General features: G+C 41.9%; 3 protein-coding genes across 5 annotated transcripts in view; 1 reads left to right on the top strand and 2 right to left on the bottom strand.

Annotated features, from left to right (window-relative positions):
• LOC139773851 (ankyrin repeat and SAM domain-containing protein 1A) overlaps positions 1–1442 on the bottom strand; it is a 47331-nt gene extending 45889 nt beyond the window's left edge. The window contains exon 1 of one of the 2 annotated variants that reach the window (XM_071708626.1): positions 1184–1442. In XM_071708626.1, the coding sequence (XP_071564727.1) occupies positions 1184–1287 (104 nt within the window). In that variant the 5' untranslated portion in view covers positions 1288–1442. The remainder of the gene's footprint in view (positions 1–1183) is intronic. The other variant, XM_071708627.1, reaches the window with a different exon arrangement.
• A 140-nt stretch (positions 1443–1582) lies between these two features.
• Positions 1583–9287, top strand: LOC139773852 (uncharacterized). The gene is made up of 8 exons (XM_071708628.1): positions 1583–1805; positions 4085–4426; positions 4863–5137; positions 5409–5580; positions 6965–7123; positions 7250–7423; positions 8619–8918; positions 8991–9287. Exons 1-8 carry the CDS (start codon positions 1622–1624, stop codon positions 9146–9148), a joined length of 1764 nt encoding a protein of 587 aa, XP_071564729.1. The 5' UTR covers positions 1583–1621; the 3' UTR covers positions 9149–9287.
• Positions 9288–10236: 949 nt separating this feature from the next.
• The window catches only part of Toy (twin of eyeless), a 34784-nt gene continuing 25268 nt past the window's right edge, over positions 10237–19752 (bottom strand). For both annotated transcript variants that reach the window (XM_071708630.1, XM_071708629.1), the window contains exons 8-10: positions 18960–19183; positions 18357–18619; positions 10237–15462 (exon numbers count right to left, since the gene is read on the bottom strand). In XM_071708630.1, the coding sequence (XP_071564731.1) occupies positions 15374–15462; positions 18357–18619; positions 18960–19183 (576 nt within the window). In that variant the 3' untranslated portion in view covers positions 10237–15373. The remainder of the gene's footprint in view (positions 15463–18356; positions 18620–18959; positions 19184–19752) is intronic.

Below are 19752 nucleotides of genomic sequence, written 5' to 3'. Positions count from 1 at the left end.
GTATTTCCGTGGCTCCGCTGCATATTCCTCGTAGCATGACAAAAGATATAAGTGCTAAACGATACTAATTGTTTCATGTTAACGAGCTTAGAAAAAGGCGTTACAGGAAACATTGCGTACGGCTCTAGATAATTGACAACAAAGTCCTTGCTCGGTATCGACACATCTGCATGCAACGTCATTGGGTGTACGTGTTCGATATGATTCATGGTCACGGTAAAATCATGAGTTGTTCGAATGGACAAAATTGTCGAATAGAACGCTGCTATCAGTGCACTGTAATAGCACGGTTATGCTATCTAAGAATAGGACAAAACTCAACCATTATATTGATTTTGTCTTTAATTAATAGAATAATTAGATACTAAGATAATTCAATTACACAATCATATAGAAAGATCTTGATGAAACAAAATTACTATGTCAAAGAGAGAGAAAGAGAGAGGGGGGGAGGAGAGAGATATTGAACTACTTATATTATATTAAATACCATTACGTCAAAACGTTATTTAATCGACCTGCGAAATTGAAATGGAAATCTCGATAACGCGAACGTGTTCGGCGGTCGGAATAAAGGTGGAAACGCGAGCAATGATTCGTATAATTAACGGTAGAACTAACGGCAGAAATCCTGGCGAGCGGTCAATCGGCGACAACCACCGGATTAATCGAATAACGACACGGCACGTTCGATCGAGCGTGAAGGAATTATCGTAAGAAGCGTCATCGTGACATAAAAAAAAAAGGGAAATGAAAAGAAAAGAACGTCGCTGTTCATTCATCGTGGGAGTTCATTTAACCCGGTTCGTGGTGAGTTTCCTCATCAGCCGCCGCGGGGGGAAAATTGCGAAATCGGACAAGCCCGTCGAAGAACTCCTCGGCGGCGACCCGGCAACCTTATCGGCGAGATCGCGAATCGGAGTATGCCGAAATGAGCACGGCGTGTGCGGTGGCGGTTCGATAATGGAATGCGCGAGAGACGACGTCGTGCCCCGGTGTCAACGGACTCGGGGGCGGGGGGGGGGAGGGGGACGGAGACGTCGTCGGTCGTTAAATCATCAAACGGAGGGTCGGCAACGGCGGGCCGGGAACTGGGAATGAGGAAATGACCTCGGCAACGAGGGAAGGCGACGGCGAGAGGCAGAAGTTGTGTCAAGTCTAGGCTAGGCACGGTGACACCCACCTTGCCAGTGGACCACTCCTCTTGGCACGCTGGCCGAGGATCTTCTCGACCACGGTGACGTTGCCGCTCCTTGCTGCCTCGAGCAGCTCCTGGTCCTTGCCCATGGTCCATTTACACCGCGATCAAGCCCGCAGTGTTCGCCCGCACACTTGTCAATTTGTGTTTTCACTACGATTACTCGCGTTTCATTGATCCAACGTGGCCATCTTGGGGCGAACTGACGCGCCGCCAGCCGGCGGCCTCGCGAGTCGCCGGAGACTGGGAAATACTCTGCTAAAATACGTAACTTAGGGCGAGCGAGACGGCGATGCGGCGAACCCCGGCTCATGAATGGAGCGAGCGAGACGGAGCGCGAGTCGTGCGTACCGCCACTACCGCCGCCGTATACGAGCGCCACGAACGAGCGCGAGCTCCGGTACATACACAGCCGAGTGTCAAATGACAGCTGTTGCTGGCGTCTGCGTCGCGACCCCGCCTCGCGCTTGGACAGCAATTTGGACGAGTAAATATACGTGGTGCGGGATGCACGCTAACGTGAAACGAGCTGTTATCCTTCTATTGGTTTTGTCGTTGTTCATTGGTAACGCGACGGCGATGTTAGAAAACACGAAACCCATATCTGGTAAGCATACATAACCTCAATGTTCAGCAAGCTTCTCACGAAATTGTAAGTAATATCTTCTGGGTGAATCTTAGAGCCTATTGGCTACGTTTACACCCTGAATTTAGGCCGCGGCCTATACCTCAAATTCAACCTAAATTATTTAGGCCGCCTGCTGTAAACACTTGATAGGCGACCGGACGACCTGGCTTCAGCTAGGTCGGTGACCCGACTTGAAATAGGCCGTTGTCATTTGCGATGTAAACGCGCGATCACGCGCGGACGCGTCCTAAAAGCTTTATTTGCTTGTTCGGATTCGCTGCAATTCAGGGCGATCCCAAATATGATCCCGTCAATTTTTAGGTCTCTTTCGGTGTAAACGAATGATGACTAGACCTACTTCGGGTCACAATATAGGTCAGGCCGCGATCAGGTCGCTGGGTGTAAACGTAGCCAATGATATTCAGGTATTCGAATACCTGCTCGCTATTCGAGATACTTGCTCATTGTTTAAATTGTTTAAAATGTGCGGATAATACCTGCGTATTTACCTCTGCTACTCAAAATATTTGAATATCAGAATATTCGGTCGTTATGAAAAATGAGCGAGTAATTGAAGAGTAGTTGAATACTCACACATTTTCTAAGAAATACAAGTAATACCTGGGACACTTGAACACTCGTTTACATTATTATAGTTAAGTTTTCGAGTAACAGCTGTTTAACACCTACTTGAAACGTGCGTGTCAAATGTGTATATTTATTACTCGCACGAATAATTGAATACTCATGTATTTCTTAAAAACAATGCCCGAATACCTGAATATTTATATTATTCAAAATGTATGATTAATATTCCGGTACTTGTTGTTAGTATTGAACACCTGATAACTACTTAAAATATACGAATATTAAATGTACATATTTAAGATTTACGCGAATAATTGAATTTTCACGCATTTTATTCACGAATATTTTACTCATATTGAATAATATGAATGAGTATTTAGGTGTCTATTGCTTGCATTTTTCAGGAAATACGTAAGTATTTAATTGTATATAAAATATAATTTAATACTCGCATATTTTTTCAAAACGTGCAAGAAATTCCCGGATATCTGTATACGCGTTTGCTGTTCACAATATATACGTAATATTCAAAGATAAATGATATCCGAATACTTGCTTGCTATCTCAACTATACGAGTAATATATACGGGCATTTGTATATGCATTTTTCGAAATGTGCGAGTAGTAACTAGACGAATATAAATAGCAAATCGACAATTGCAAATTTTTATTTTTCTTGTGTAAATATTAAAAAGTTCTTGATCCTTATACTTGGTTTATTATTTTATTTTTTCCCACCTGTGGCACGGAGGGTTAAATAAGCCTTCAAACCCGGTGCATTGAACACCAGCAAATTCCAATTATAAACATGTTTGTACCTCCGATGCACAAGCGCTCGAATGGGCCGTATCGCCAAGCGCACTATCAGACTTGACCATGAAGAACAACGGTATGGTTGAGCAAAAATCAACCATACCGTTGGAAAGAGCGTACTTCAACTAGTAAAATCGCATACTCGGTTTGGCTGCCTGATTTTTTTTCGAAAACACTTTCAATACGTGTAAGTAAATTATTATACCTATTTAGCGTACCTAATGATTAAATATTTCAAAACTTATTTTACGGATAAGCAAATCTTTATTATTTTTACAATACAAATAACGAATAGTAAATAATACAAATACCTTATAATAATATGGATAATACAAGTAATACCGTTTGGGTATTCGGATATTCGCTTATTATTTATGTTTCGAATAATGAGTATCTGGATCCTCGGGTAATTTATTCATTAGTTTAAATTATCAGCTCTAATATATTCCTACATTATATGTCAACGATTTCGGTCGATAAATGTGAATTAATCTATTGTTTTTCGAAAAATAGATCTGATGTTTCAAATTAGATTTAATACTAGTTAGTGATTTAAATGAGATTTATACTAGTTGATTAATTACTCTTCATTGAATTGCTTCCATTGTGGAATTCTTTATTTAAAACTTTATTGCAAAATATGATACAAATGTTCTGTCGTATATTTTTTTTGTATACTGATTTATATTTAGAACAGGGTTATCTATAATTAATTTGCTCGTGTCGTGTCGCAAATTAGATAAATAGTTCTAAAGATATAAAAATATAACAGAATCGTTTAATTTCTAATAATAAAGTAGCACGTAATTATCGTAATTATTTTCATTAATATCAACGTTTGATGTATTGTATTGCAGACAGCGTCGGGCTAGTCGCATCTTTGTCGAATCATAGTGAGAATGACACATTTCAACAACGAATAAATTTAGCCCCATTTAATCGCTTGAAAATCACTGTGACAGATGTTCCATCAGATATTTGGTTTATTATTTTACAAATTCATACATTCCAATATGATGCCACGTTATCTTACGACAAACAGCTACTTGATAAAGTGTCGAACGGAAGTTTATTCGGATCGAACATTGGTCTGTACTTAAAAACGCACAATGCAACAGCTCCAATACAAGTATTCTTAAAGCATGACAACGTGAACGATCTCGATGCGTTGCTCGTGATTGTCACATACGGTCAAAATGGTAAGTACAAATAATATTAATAATATATACCTCTGTCTTCGTCACACTTTCCTTTTCGAGAGTAACATTTATTTAATGGAATTAAATCTGGCGGCGGCGGCACAACGCTTGCCCATTAATGTAACATAAAATTAATGACCATATTATATGTGTATAAGGACAATCGCAAGAGTACAATATTTGCGTGATAAAGACCGAAAAATTATATGCTGTATTAAATTAAATGGCCGTGTTACGTTGATCGCGATAGCACAAATAAATCGCAAATCATACCAAGATGTGCATTCGATTAAATTGCGGCGCAATCTCTATTATCTGTCGCGCGTAAATGGGTTGAATAGCTAACCGTTTTCGACGGTGGGCGCGATGGTAAAATTGGTTGAGTATCGAGAGAATCCATCTGCGTCGTTCATTGGCCGATTGTTGTTCTCCGCAGCGCCGATACCGGGTGGATGTAACATGGAATTCGATATCGAGGTATCGCCGTATCAAAAGCTCCAGAATTATACAGAAAACGATATAGTAACAGTAGACGCGCAGCCAGCCTCGGTTCTCGCCCCTGACGGTTCACCGATTTCCTGCGAAAAAAGCGAGGTGCAATACAAGTTGTACCGTCTTTATCTGCGTGGGCAGAACTTTACTCCTGATACATATTTCGACGCGATCGCGAGTATGCTGACCACGCAAGACATTGCGCGGAACGGCGACGAGGTATCGCGTAATATTATACATACAGATAAAATGTCAATCTCGATAAAGTACCGATAAACCAGAGCTGATAGCGCCATCATTATTTTCACTGATTATTCTATTTATTCAATTATTCTGATACATGCATTCTGATATATATGTAATTCAGTAATTATAGCTATCTGCAAGGCTTCACTGACAGAAGTTGCTGATACTCGTTTACTCTTCAAAATATATTTGATAATTCATGATTAAAGAGAATTAACGTATGATTAAGAATATTTCTTGCTAGATACCATCATCTACACTGACGGGTGCTCCGGCACGTGCCGACGGCATCGGCACCGGCATAGGATCCATTTATGCCTTAGTTGCTATTTATGAAAATTACTCCTCAGCTTATGTCCCGATCTTTACGTACGCTTGCAACCCTCTGCTCTACTGGGAAAGTCATCAAGTTTTAAGTATGACTTACCTTTTTTTAAATCACTATTCTGTTGCAACATAATGATAACAAATAATCTTTGAATTATATTTGAAAAATTATATATTTTTTCACAACACCTCCACGGAAAGTCCGACTTTCCATGCCTGTAGAGAGGGGCGAAAGTGGCCAATTTCACGCTAGGGAGGAAAGTTGTTACTTTCCGCCCGCTAAACAGGGAGGAAAGTGGTTACTTTCCGCCCTAGGGAGGAAAATTGGTACTTTCTGCCCCGTATACCGGGCAGAAAGTAAAGTAACGGGCAAATCTTAGAACACATATAGGGAGCTTTCCAGCAAGTGACACACACACACACACACACACACACAAGTCGACACAAGTGTCGATTTTTGTTTTTGTTACTCATTGCTAAAAAAGAAAAATAAAACGACGTTTGTGTCGACTTGTGTCACTTGCTGGAAAGCTCCCATAAATGGAAGGGGAATTGAGCATCGAGTCCAACATCGTGCGAGAGAAAAATGTACATTGTGCGAGAGAGAAAGGTAGTGGATCTCAATCGCCCGCAATGCGCTTGCGCATATATCGTCGTGGTTACTTACTGTTTGGAAAGAGAACACAAGAGAAGTTACTTACCATTTGAAAAGAGAAAATAAGAGGATTTCGAGCAAAAAATGGTTTCGAGTGATAGCAGTGATAGCAGTAATGATGTGTTTCTTGTGTTTGGCACACCAGATGAAATCTCGGAAGCAGCCAAAAATGCAGAACAATGTTTATTACCGACAAAATCTAAAAACCGGTACGAAACCACGTACCTAATCTTCATGACCAATCAGATTTAGTGCAATAATTAAAATTATTTATATATATTTTTTTTAATTTTATTGTTATTTTAATTTTGTATTATGTGGGGAGCTTTGCCCCTGGACCCTGCATCACTCTCTTTTTCTCTTTCTATTTAACTACACGCGCGTACAAACTGTACGAATAGAACATCAAACGCATACACTCTACAGACATCCAAAAGTGGAACATTTCCGTAAAAAGGTGTTGTGAAAAATATTATGTGCGCCTCGGGTCGAAAGCTTTTTCAGACTCGTGTGATTTGCCGCCCTCGCCTTCGGCTCGGGCGACAAACTTCACACGCGTCTGAAAAACGCTACTCTCGCCCCTTGGTGCACAATATACTATTTTGCGAAATGTACTACGTTTCACGATAATAGAATTATGCCTTTGTTTTAATCAGATAGTATTGTGAGATGCAAATTATTTTTTATTTTTCTCTATCTTTCCAAACCCGGAAATATTTCTCAAACATTGCAACTTTGCAAAATTACTGTTACATTACATGTCTCATGTTTCTCTCATTATGTGTGTCACGTGTTCATATTATTCATCATTTTTTCAGATGACATACTCACAAAGTGTTTGGCACTGTTCCTGATCTTAATATGTCTGTCAATTATTATAGAGCATAAATACGGTCGCATAAGTCTTTTAACCCATTGTGTGCTATATGGTACCTGTGGGTACGCTTTAGCAAGAATCACTGATTTCAGCCATGGAAGTAATCATACTCAAGTTTTTTATCAAAATATTTTAATGAAACAATATATATTTAATACAACTTATCTCTTATAACTTACCTCTCGAGAAGACACGCGCGATCTCTAATGACATTTGTCTCTTTCAGTCAGCATCCTGATAGGTTTGATACTTATTGTATCTAATATGATTACCACGTCACGCTTAAGTGTTGGCACATTAAAGAAGGACTTATCGCGATGTACCCGATGTACTGTGATATGGTTACGCAATACGACAATGGCCTTGATGGCCGCATGCATCACATATATTTACGTTCCAGGTACGTATTATGTCTCAACCGCGTTTTAGATTACTGCATAGCTTGCAACGATATTGCAATGAGGAATATATTAACAGTTAATTCCTTTTTTCAAAAAAACACTTTTCGTACTTTTTTCCCCGCAAATAGTTAATTTACATTCTAACTATCACGTCCAGTGCCACAAGTGCTAAAACGCGTCGCGAAATGCAACACAGAATACACTCGACGCGTGAGGATAGGGAAACGAAGGCAGAAATCGTAGGTAGCCTTCAAAAAGTGTCCCGTAGAGTTGACCTCTACCTCGTTCCCTCTTTGTCTGTACGCACTGGATAGAAAAAGACAGCTTGACCTCTACCAGTCGCTATCTCTTTTCTTCCACCGGTGTGAGTCGCCGGTCATATTTTTCTATACCTGTGCGCAGTCCATACTATATGTCGATGGTAGCCTCTCCACGCCGCGGTGCTCGCGAAGGGCTGTTACGAATTATAGGAAAATAATGAAAGCCAGGCTTAAAAGCGGAGGGATAGAACCGTGCTGCGCCGCCACCCCGAAGTTAGTTCGAGTTTGGCGAAGGGATGAGAGGCGCACAGTCAGTTTCTCCCCGTAGCTTCTATCAATGCTGGCCGCTCATGTGGAAACCTCGCCCGCTGAATCCCCCATGCAGAAGCGGCATGGCGCGCATTCACGTTGCCTCCCACCTTACTCACCATAACGCCGCGACTACCGGCGTAGTCACTACCCTTCGTCTACCCTTGCCTGGGCACAAACGCAAAAATATGTGCCCGTCGCCGCCGCGCCGCGCGCGTGATACGCGCGTGCACTCACACGCGCGCGCGATGCTGATCTATCCTGTCGGCGCGACTCCCACGTTACGGTGTAACCAGCTTGGAAGATTCGCATTTACCTAATTGTGTCCCCGTTTATTTATTCTGCGCCAGGGCCTATTTAGATTACGCGATGCATGCATGCGCAACTGCACCGGAGCGACGAATCGGGGCCCAATTCTATCCCGTCGACAGATGATCGTGATCGCTGTTTACTCTAGGCCGACCGCTTTCACTCCGCACGCCAGCATAAAATGGATGATTATGTTGTATCTGAGCGTCTGTTAATTGGACTATCGAAATTTTCGTGCGCGATAGCGACATATGTTGAAATTACTAGACAAATGTGTGTGTACACTAATGCATAATTTATTATCACTTTCTTATAGCAAGTCATTATATGATCACATTCCTGGGAAATCGTTGGTTGTTCTGGGTTATGTGTATAAGCTTTATACTTTTAATAATAATCATAGTTCCGGTGGCACTGACCTATGTGGAACTATCTTATGACCATATCATATCTGATGCCCTTGAGAGTAATCTGGTTACATGGGTGCCCCTCGGATGTTATCTCTTAATGGCCGCGTACAATTACTGGCTCGAAAGTAGTAATACTACTATCATAATCAGGAGGGTAACCATACCTGGATATCATTTAGCCTGCATGTATCCATATCCAGTTTCACGTATGTCTTTGTTATTTTATTTCATGTAAATATAACTCGATATTACACTTTATTGACCAAATCTGTTTTCAGATGTAACTTTGATATTGCTCTGCTTTGGTCCGACAATAATGCAATTGACTAAACGGTGTGCTTCTTCTTTGCTGCCTACCAATCATAATGATGACCGTTTTTCACCTAAGAAGAACAAGCTCAAATGTCAAGTTATAAACAGCGTCAAGGTTACTTAAGTCTTTAAGATTCATTAGTTTACAGTTTCCAGAATAATTATATAATTCTGTTTGTTAAAGATTGATTCAAGTCGAAGAATTTCAGTTGATAACGTATTTGTATAAGTATCCCTTATATAAAGAAGCGGTGTTAAATCCATATTTATCCATCCATTCCATCCGTATCTAAAAACGGCATGTAAAGTCAATACTCGAATCTATCGAAGTTTATTGTTGTCGCTTTTCCGCGATGTCGATTGGTTCTCTCGCTACGCTTACTTCATAAGCAGCTGTCTGTCATCATATATTTTGATAGACAGCTTTTGTGTGTATCAAGAAATTAATAGTGTAATAGTAATAGTATAATGTTAAATCTAAATAGCGCGCGCAAAACGCGCGTGTGTAATGTCTAGTCTTTCTAAAAAAGGTATGGAAAGTTTATTGTTGTGTCTTCCGCGATGGCAAGTAAATCCATTTTGAATGTAATGTGCTATTTAATCAGAGTGCGCGCGGTAGCGCGCGCCTATAGAGTTCTAGTAGATATAAAAATATTATACAAACCTGTTTTCCTTGTCGTGTTGCTCTAAATATTAAAATAAAATGTGATATTTTCTTTAAACAAGATATAAACGCCTAATAATGACGCATAACATTTATATTATATCCTTAATATGTAATTTTTTTACATAAAAATTTTATTTTTGTTTAATAACCGCGATGTTCGTTTTCTAATTTTCTTTTTACGGAAATGAATTAAAGTATTATAATTAATAGTCGTGAATTACATAAAGTTGCGCAGCATTATTAAATATTTAATTATGTATTGTATGTGATTATATGTATGTTTTTCTAATATTTTTTTAGTATTGTGCAATGTAGTATGTATTATGATCTATTATATATAAGAGCTTACATAACGTTAGTGGAATATAATATTATAAATGTGGAATATAATATTATAAATGTGGAATATAATATTATAAATGTGGAATATAATATTATAAATGTGAAATATAATATTATAAATGTGGAATATAATATTATAAATGTGGAATATAATATTATAAATGTGGAATATAATATTATAAATAAAGAATTATGATTTGGCATTAAAATGAAATAACATTTATTGAATCGAGACAGTGACACCTAACAGTGGTTCTCTATTTCCTACTACTTACAATCTTAAAGTTAATCACAGCAACAATATTATCTCATTTATTCACAACACTTACATAGATTACTGTCGCAATAATATATTATTCTCATTAATAAATTTGTTAATACTCATATATTGTAGTTGTTATTAGTAGTATCATTACAGATAATAAGAAAGTCGCGTAACCACTTCCGCGTAATGTTGGTTGTAACGATTAAAGCATAATTTCGCCGAAACGCATTTTACATGCATAAAATTGCGGTAACGTTCAATTCGCAAAAGTTCTATTCAAACGCAGATTTACAAAGGTAACGTAATAAATGAGAAGTACTTTAATCTACTATTCGCGAAATGCACAGCCTGTTGCAAGTGCAGCGCCTGTTTGCGGAGGATCTTCGTGCAGACGTATATAATACGCAACCATTTAGTGGATGCGTATTCAATTCATCCTGGAATATTTCTTCGAGTAGAGCAGTAATAACAGCGATAAACGTAACAAATGTAATAATTTATTTTTTCGATTTTATGTCATTTTTGTTAAGTACTGAAGAATTGCATGTGCCACGTTCAGAATTTTGATAGATTAATTCGTTCTTTAATTAAAAAAAGAAGAATTAATTAATGTATAAACGCATAAATAGTGTAATAATTTGAAAAATTTAATTAACAAAATGTCCAAATTTATTCACAAAAAGATGTCAGATATTCCAGTCTACTTCGGATCCCTGTGAATTCTTTGAATTCTGGGCGCTTTATAGCTTTCTTGTGTGTTTATCTCTTCCTCTATTTTACTTTTGAAATTACATATATATGCGCATATGTATATATATATAAGATGGTAATATTTATACAGATAACAAAATTATAAAACATTTTATAAATCTAACACAAGGAAAGAGGGAAAGATTCTTTGTATATAAAAGAATTGTATATGTTTAATTTAACGTTGGAAGAAGTTCTTTAAGGATTCTTTTCACGCTGAATGAAATTTCTATAACAAGGAAGTGGTATTGGCTGATTCAAATAAAAGTTGTCTCGAACTGGAGTTTATCGTCGCGAGATCGATTTTACATCAGTGCTACGTTCAAATGGCACCGAAGAATTTCCAGCGTTTTTCAATTCACGCTGCTTTTATTTTCGTTTTCTTCCAAAAATATAAATTTACTAATGTACACAGTACACTCTCCATTAAGTGCTCTTCACGTATAAACGTTCAACAAGTTTACACGAGCTCTACGTGACCGTGTAAATGCCGACGAGAAACGAGCGACGCGCGACGCTGCTCCGACTGCGGCGTAATTTTACACATACTTCACACGTTACTGTTTAACACAATATATATCGTCCACGGTTATCTATTGGCTGCTGATTAATTGTAGAGAGTTCGTCACCTACATTTATTACGACACGCGTTGTCGATAAAACGATCGTTACGCGTTACGAGAAAAAAAAGGGGAAAAACGCATGCAAATATTCACATCGCGACAGAAAATATCGGCATACACACAATGCTGATGCCTCCTGAAAAAACCCGCCGTCGAGTTCTGGAACGATAAAATTCGAAAATATCGAGTCGCTGTTTTCACGCCGTTTTTTCCACACCTACGAATCAGTGACTAATTATTCGACGCGATCGTGCGGCGCGACTCAATTACTAAAAAAACGTGCTACTCTCCCGTTAGGTGGTGATCGAAATGCATCGATTAAATGGATCACACGTATACACGTCCATTGAAATCACACTAAGGCCGCCGCACAGGTGGTTGACATTTTCTCCTTGCAATTTTTTTTCAAGTTTTCAAGTTATACCATCTAGTTTTATGAATAATAGAATTGCCAAATTTTTATCTTTACGATTACTGAAATTGTTATTGTGGGAAACTCCACAATGCAAAGTAATAATATATCGCTCGTAAAAAGCTTTAAAATAGCAATAAACGCAACCGCTTTATTCGCAGGATTACTCTTTTAAATAATACGTATGAAATATTATGCGAAATTCCTGTGTTTTTTTCGCATTCTTGTCGGTGATTAATTTTACACTGTATCTTGTTTATTGGGATCCGTTCCAAAACTCGTCTTCGAACGAAAAGCTTATGCGTTCGATACGTCTCGCGAAATGAATAGGTGAATAAATGTAGGCTCAGATCATTTAATTTTATTCAAGTTCTGCTGCTGCACGGTGTAAGTAACGGAGTGTCATCATTTCGGTGAGGGAAAACATTGAATACACGGATAAGATGTTGCGTTAGTTTATAAGGTGTGATACGATTCGAACGTAACTGGAGAATTCGTCTAACTTATTTACGTATATATACAGTGATAATTATTTCTAATTTACAGTTTACTGGTTTAAAGAGAGTAACAAATGCTATCTTACAATTATCTTTATACAGCATAATCGACAAGAATGTGCTTCGATCGTGTGCGCGGTGACGATCAACGAGTTCGATGCCAATAAGATTTTCTCGTTTACTGCGAGCACCAATATTCGCGATTCGCTCGGAAGGACGAATCCGCCTCCTCGGTCCATTTAGCTCAGCGATACGTTTACATTAATAGCAATAAATACCGACGCAAACGTCCATGCTACTTGCCTCCTTCGGGCATTACTGTGACACTTACCGGAATCCTCCCTATGATTACGTCGGTTTATTCCTCACGACCTCACACGTCACTGTGCCTTCATTATGGTAATAACGATGGTACAAGCTACGGATTGGATTGTCTTAATCTAGAATCGTGTATCTTGGACCGGAATGAACATTGTGGGAGAGACGTGTAAATGAAAACTTTTTCAATCGAACATTTCGGCCTGCTATCATTGCTCGCAAATGTGTTGAGTGTAGTTTACGCGAAATTGAAAAAAGTGCTATTCGCGTTTATTACGTTAAAAGGGGATCTGAAACTGTAATATTGCTATTCTCGATAAATCTTGCACACTGATCTCGATGAGGTTTAAATCTAGCATAATTTGAAATACACGCGGCGATCTTTATTGCGTGCTCCGGTTGCATTTGCAAAGCGCGACGAACCCGCGCGTGAAGAACCACTCGCATTAATAATAATATAATAACAATATATTCTTATCAGATACAACAAGCAAAAAGAACGACAGAAAAAAAATATAAAAAATTGCAAGTTTTATCTCAGAAAAAATTTTTTTATTTAAAAACATAAATAAGAAATAAAAATATATATTATAAATAAATATAAATATATATTAACAAATTGTTTCCTTTATATATCTCTGGAATATTTTCCACGAATAAGTTGTCGATCGATAGACTCTGTTACACAAACGGACACAGACTGGGGCCGCAACATCCTTTCGAGAGAGCGGTGTCTTCCGACGCCATATCTGCCGACAGACACGATGGCCGGCCTCGCTGAAAAAAGCCGCCCTCCAGGCAGCTATCAACCCCCGCAACACCGTTCCCTCCCGCAACGAAATCAGCCTCATCGGGAGACCTACCACCCTAAACTCTCGCGAGAATATATTTCGGCGGGAGCCGCCTACGTGTCTGCGGCTCCCTTTCAATTTCCACGCGGTTCGCGGCCGCCCTTACACGAAGGAAAATATTTGCCGGAAACCGATACAACGTGCGGCAAACAATATGCGCCCGGCGCTATCCAATAAATCCGGTAATAAAGCTCCCCGATACCGAAAAACGAGAGCGCCGCTGTAAATTTAATGAATGCTCTTGACATCGATCGACTTCGGGAAACTAAAAGGGAGAATTCGCACACGTTGGACAAAGTGAAAAATAACTTTCCCGGCACATTATCATGCTTGTTAAAAAGATTCTTTTTCAGCAGCAAAGCTATCGGCAGATGCGTGCGAGAGATCATTTTTAAATTATGTAACAAATGTCTTAAGGAAATTCCGTTTTTATACAAACGTGATGATAATATGTGGTTCTTCACGCGAAAATCCTCGATGTAATGACAATGGTAGCGTAACGTAAATCATTTACACATACTATCGTGAATAGGTAATTACCCTGCGTGACCCGGGGTCATGCGTATACATCTACGAAATCTAGATCAGACATGAAGTGGAAGATGGGTAAAAGTCCATTTGTTCCAGCTCGAATTATAAAACTTATTGCGCTGCCTAGTTTCCGCTCTATGTAATCAGATCGCGTTGGTAAAAAATCTTTTCGTTCAATTTCAAAGAGGATTTAATTACGACGAGCTGCTGCTCCATTACGATCGCCGATGCGGGCGTTGGCAAATTTACAAATTGTTCAAGAAGGGAGGGGAAGCCTATCCTATCTCCTAATTCTAATCGAATAGTTTCGTAGATAGGTATTGCCATTCAGAAAATTGACGGTCGTAAACATTCGAGGACGCGAGTTATTAATCCGGCATGCGAGGAAATTACACGATTAATAATATTAACTCTACGAACAATTAAATAATTGTTCGATCAATCGGAACGTTATAAGATAATTGCAACTGCCATTTATCAAACATGCTCTCAGCTATGTTTCTTGATAAAAAGACTGCCTTTGTCAGCTTGCTCACTTATGGATAAAGAACGTCCGTTAATAAATAAATAATCGCGAAAATAAACTAACGAAATTCTTCAACTTACTAGACAACGGAGAAAATTTTCGGACACTCGCATCGTCATCATCAGAAATTGTGTTCGTTCCACGCACAACCGACACTAACTGCGCGTCTTCGATGCGATCGGCGTCACGCTGTCGCGCGAACTATCGAGAGGACGAGCTTTCCTCGTAACGTCTCTATCCTCGCATCTGCCAACGTGGCGTCGCGACAGCAATCGTCACCGTCGGCAGCCAAACGCGAGGAAACACCGCGAGCGGCCTCGGGGACGAGGGATCCACTCGCGACGGTGTCACGGGTCACCGGGAAATTCAGTCGTTTCACTCACTGGTGTCGGAGTTGTGCACGGGGGTGGTCGCCGGTGTGCTGGGGGCCTGATGCTGCGTCGACTGCGTCGGTATCCCGAGGGAAGCGAGGAGCGGTCGTGGCACCGCGCCCGGGGTGGCGCTCGGCGGCGGCGGGCTCTCCTGGCCTACGAGCAAGCTCGCGGGCGGGAACCCGAAGAGCTGGGATCACTGGAGCCTCGGCCAATAGTTGCCCGCCAGGTCCGGGGTCTGCGAGGGAATCTGCACCGGCACCGAGACGCCGGCTGATATCACGCCTGGAACAGTTCGAAGATGTCGGGGGGATTGAGCGCATTTGCGACGACGGCACGAGAGCTGTCGAAGCTCTGGAAAAACGGAACGAGAAGATAAAAAGTAATTCTGAACGGGTGAAGCGGTACGAATGGTACGAACGATGTGCTGAACTATAACGTACGAGAAACAGAAATCTCATTTTCTAGGAGTATTATTCGACGGTTTCAAAGCTCTGATGGGTTATATTCAGAACAAAAATGTAATTGTCTTTGTTGCTTAAAATATCACTCCTATTTCGTCCCATTATTATTTAATGATTTATTTCACCACTTTGTAAGCTTGTACGCTTCGTTCATTATCATCTTGATTAAGGAAATACAGAGTTCCAGCGACTCTCGACAGTCGTGGCGCGAGCACAGAACGCGTCATTAATCGCGTGAAACGCAGCGGGACTAACTCGCTAAAAACAACCGAGGACGTATTTACGTGAAACGACATGAAACGCACTCGCGAGTGTCGCCCGCGGCGACGGTTGCATAAATAGGATTCGGTTATGATAGCACGCGGCGGCTTCGCACACTTCTGCAATTTGAATTAAACACCTTAACGAGCTACGTCTAATCCAATATAAACTTCCGCGAAAACATTTACGCTCTATGGGGCCCCGCGTCGTAACTTCGTTCCTCGCATGAGCTATAATTATGGCATAAATGCAAGATGGGTAATTTGGCGAGCGTCACAACGAGGACGCGTGCCATAATTACGTTAACCGTGGAACCTACCTTTATTCGGCTGAAACTTAACGATATTTAGAATATCGATACGAGAATTGACGAACAGTACGAACGTATGAAAAAAAAGCGCGGAATTATCACATTTGCGCTTTTGAAATCTATAATTCAATCATATCGAATCATCTTTAATTCAAAGGCAATCGATGTCGTAAAACAATTTCTCGGCCACGCGACTTCTTAGATTCTGACATTCAATTGCATCTTGGTAATCTCCCGAACTCCATCTTCGACTTCATATCCGAGAAACGCTGTCACCTCGATGGCGAGGGGGATTAATCGAATATCCGTGACTTTCTCGCGTTTACCACGTCCGCCAACTGCGAGGCAAACTCGCGCGGTTACGCTCGTTTCCGCGGTCGAACCCCGCGCGCTAACTCCAGGGGGGGCGGCTACTTAACTATGAAAACGGCGCCGTTTGAGCCGGCAGGACAGGCGCGGCGTTAACGAGCGCGGTGAAAGTCCTTACGGCGCTCGTGCACGTAAAGCGATTATGATGGATAACCCGCGGCTCGTTCCGCACGTAAGGAGCAGGACCACGCGGAGAGAGAGAGAGCAGGAGGAGTGGCGGGAAAACGAGAAGGAGGAGGAGGAGGAGGAGGAGGGGGGGGGCGAAAGAGCGGAAAGGAAGAAAGACGATCGCGAGAAGAGTGTGCGGGACGGCGAGAGGAACAGCGGGGTGGGACACACAGTGCGCGCGTGTTCCGCAGTATTCCACCATTCCGGCTTGTGCTCCGCTCCGTTCCTGTAGGTACGCCGCGCACCCCCGTATTTCCTCCCCTTTGGGTTCGCACGTTATTGAGCGCTCGCCCAGCCGAGGCGAGACCCAACCCATCCACATCCTCTGTTCACCCCTGTATATCCTCAGGAGGGAGAGGAAGCGAGAGAGAGAGAGAGAGAGAGAGAGAAAGAGAAAGAGAGACGCGGAGAAAGAGGCGAAAGGGAGCCTGGCGCGGAGGGCGACGAGAGGGACGGATAGATGGATAGACACGAAGGAGCGAGCGCAACCCCCCGAGGGTGGAAGGGTATAGGAGGCGAAGGGGACGAGAGAAAGGGAGAGAAGAGGCGACGGAGACTGTGAGAGGAGGCGCAACCCTCCGTGGCTTTCGCTAAACGGAAGATGAGGGGGTGAGATGTGGAGATAGACGGAGAAAAGGGATAATAGAGGAAGAGAGTTGGGAGAGAAAAGAAAGAGCCGAACAGAGGAGCCAACCGGCACGTAAAAAGAGAGAGTGAGAGAGAAGTTGAGTCGAGAAAATGGAAAATTCACCAGCTACATCGGTGGGGTTGGAAAACCGCCGAACATCCCATTCTTCGATTCAGCCCAGCGGCGCCATGCGAGATTTGTTTTAAAATCCTTTTACAATTCCGTGGGCGAGCGTGGAGCCGCGACCGCGTCGTTGCCCGCTCGCTCTTTCTCTCCCCCCCCCCCTCTCTCTCTCTCTCTCTCGCTCTTTCACTCTCTCTGTTAGCAGGACTATGTAGATTGCGTGTGAAGAGGCTCCCAGGTAATTCTCGACGCTTTATTTCGCGCTTTGAGCCGGCTAGAACACGAGGAAGAAACGGCGATCGCACGCTGGGTGAAAATTGGAAACGAAAACCTCTACTGGTTTTTGGCGAGGATTCGTTCGTTTTATCATTACACTCTCGTATTTCTATATACGTGTGTATTTCTGTACATTTCGTATCGATGAATGCATGGAACTTTAAAAATATAATCTAAAGATCTCTAAACAATTGGAAAGTTAGGATATAATTTTATAGCTGCAGATATGAGGTACATGTGAGGTACATATATATTAGGTATAACGCTTATGATATTTTTGCTAGACAATAATTATAATATAAAATTTTTGCTCTTGAAATAATTAAGAACTATAATAACCGATTGCAATGTTAAATGCATTTAATCGGAGGAAAATTAAGAAAGAATCTTTCGAGAGAGAATATTTTGTTTTCAGTGAATGTGTTTCGGAAGACGCATGTACATTTCTTAAGCGACATCGTTGTTGATGATTGCTTCCGGCAAACATTAATTATTCCTAATACTACCTAAATTATTCTTGAGTGACCTTGAAAGCACGAGACGCAGGGAACACAGCAAATTAGTCGTGGCGAGAACTCACCGGTTGCGGTCGAGGTCGTCGGCTGGTAAGGTGCTCCACCTGGTCCGGTGGGCTGTCCCCCTGGCGTTGTGGGGGTGCCACCGTGAGACGTCGGGATGCCCCGATGCGGTTGCGAGTGCGCGGCCGCGGCCGCGCTGTGCGCGTGAGAGTAAGACTGCGTGAGCGAGTGGAGAGGCTCGTGAAACACGTACGCCGGGTATCCCTCGGCGCGTTGCTGAAGACAGCTTCCACCCATTGACCCGCCCAGGCTGCTTGACATCGAGCTGCGAATGAGAAAAGCATCCATATCGAAAAGCGACCAACAACTCCTCGACAAACGCATATGCATTAACATGCACGAAATGAACTCTAATTATGGTAATGTGTAATGACATTTGAAAACGCGGAATTTCAGGATTTAAAAGGGAAGTTATTAGAATATTTACATTGAAATGTTGAGATTTGTGTGAAAAGGATTTAACAAAATGTCAGCAGAATTATTTCAATTTTCACAACAATGAATATTGCCGTTATCAAACCGAGATTTATTCTTCTCGCACATAAATTTTGCGTTTGAGAGACAATGCGTATTGCTTTAACGTAAAAAAAAAAAATGTTTCTTACCTGTATGTGTCAGGCATAGTGGCAATCGGTTGCGGTATCGACGAGTACATGGCGTTGAATCCGGCGTTTAAGGGCAACCGTGGCGTGGCAGGGGTGGCCGCGGGAGGCGCGACGCCGCTGCTACCCCCGCTGCCACCGGCGACCACCTGATCGACGGCGGCCCTCCTCTGGTTCCGTAATTTCTCCTCTCGACGCCACTTCGCCCTGCGATTACTGAACCACACCTGCAACCGACACAATGACGGTGCCTTTGTCACGATAAGTGTGCGGCCGCACACTTGGCGCCGCCGCGCCGGCACGGTATTTCGCATCATCCGCACTCGTTCGCATTCGCACTCGTTCGCGCTCGACGACTCTCTTTTGCTTCCTCTCCGGAGAGAACGCCCTCACCCTCCCCGAACCACCCTGTTGTCTCGCTCTCTTTCTCTCTCTCTCTCTCTTTTCCTATCCCCCTTTTTTCTGCCTCTGATCCGATCCGAGGTAGCGCGAAATCTAGCGCCCAGACACTCTTTTCGCATCTCGTGCGAACAGACGCGCGAGTTTGCACGAGGCGCTCCAATTTGTTAATTACGATTGAGCAGTTGTCAGACGGGAAATTGAGTTACTCTTGCTCGCTTGGCCCTTCGCCCCGGTCCCTTGTGCATCCTCTTTACATGTTTTTACCTGCCGCCCCTTCGCACATTCATACGCGTCCCTTTTCAAGCTTCTGATAGTACTACAAATTGCATCGAGCCCGATATCCGAGAAAGAGCGTACCGGTAGGTAATTAATACATTGTTACAATCGCGTCAAT

Source organism: Temnothorax nylanderi, unplaced genomic scaffold (genome assembly GCF_030848795.1).
Source record: "Temnothorax nylanderi isolate EJ_2023f unplaced genomic scaffold, tnyl_v1.0 TNYL_tig0070_pilon, whole genome shotgun sequence".
In the NCBI taxonomy this organism is placed as follows: domain Eukaryota; kingdom Metazoa; phylum Arthropoda; class Insecta; order Hymenoptera; family Formicidae; genus Temnothorax; species Temnothorax nylanderi.
This window is presented reverse-complemented; position numbering and strand designations above follow the sequence as displayed.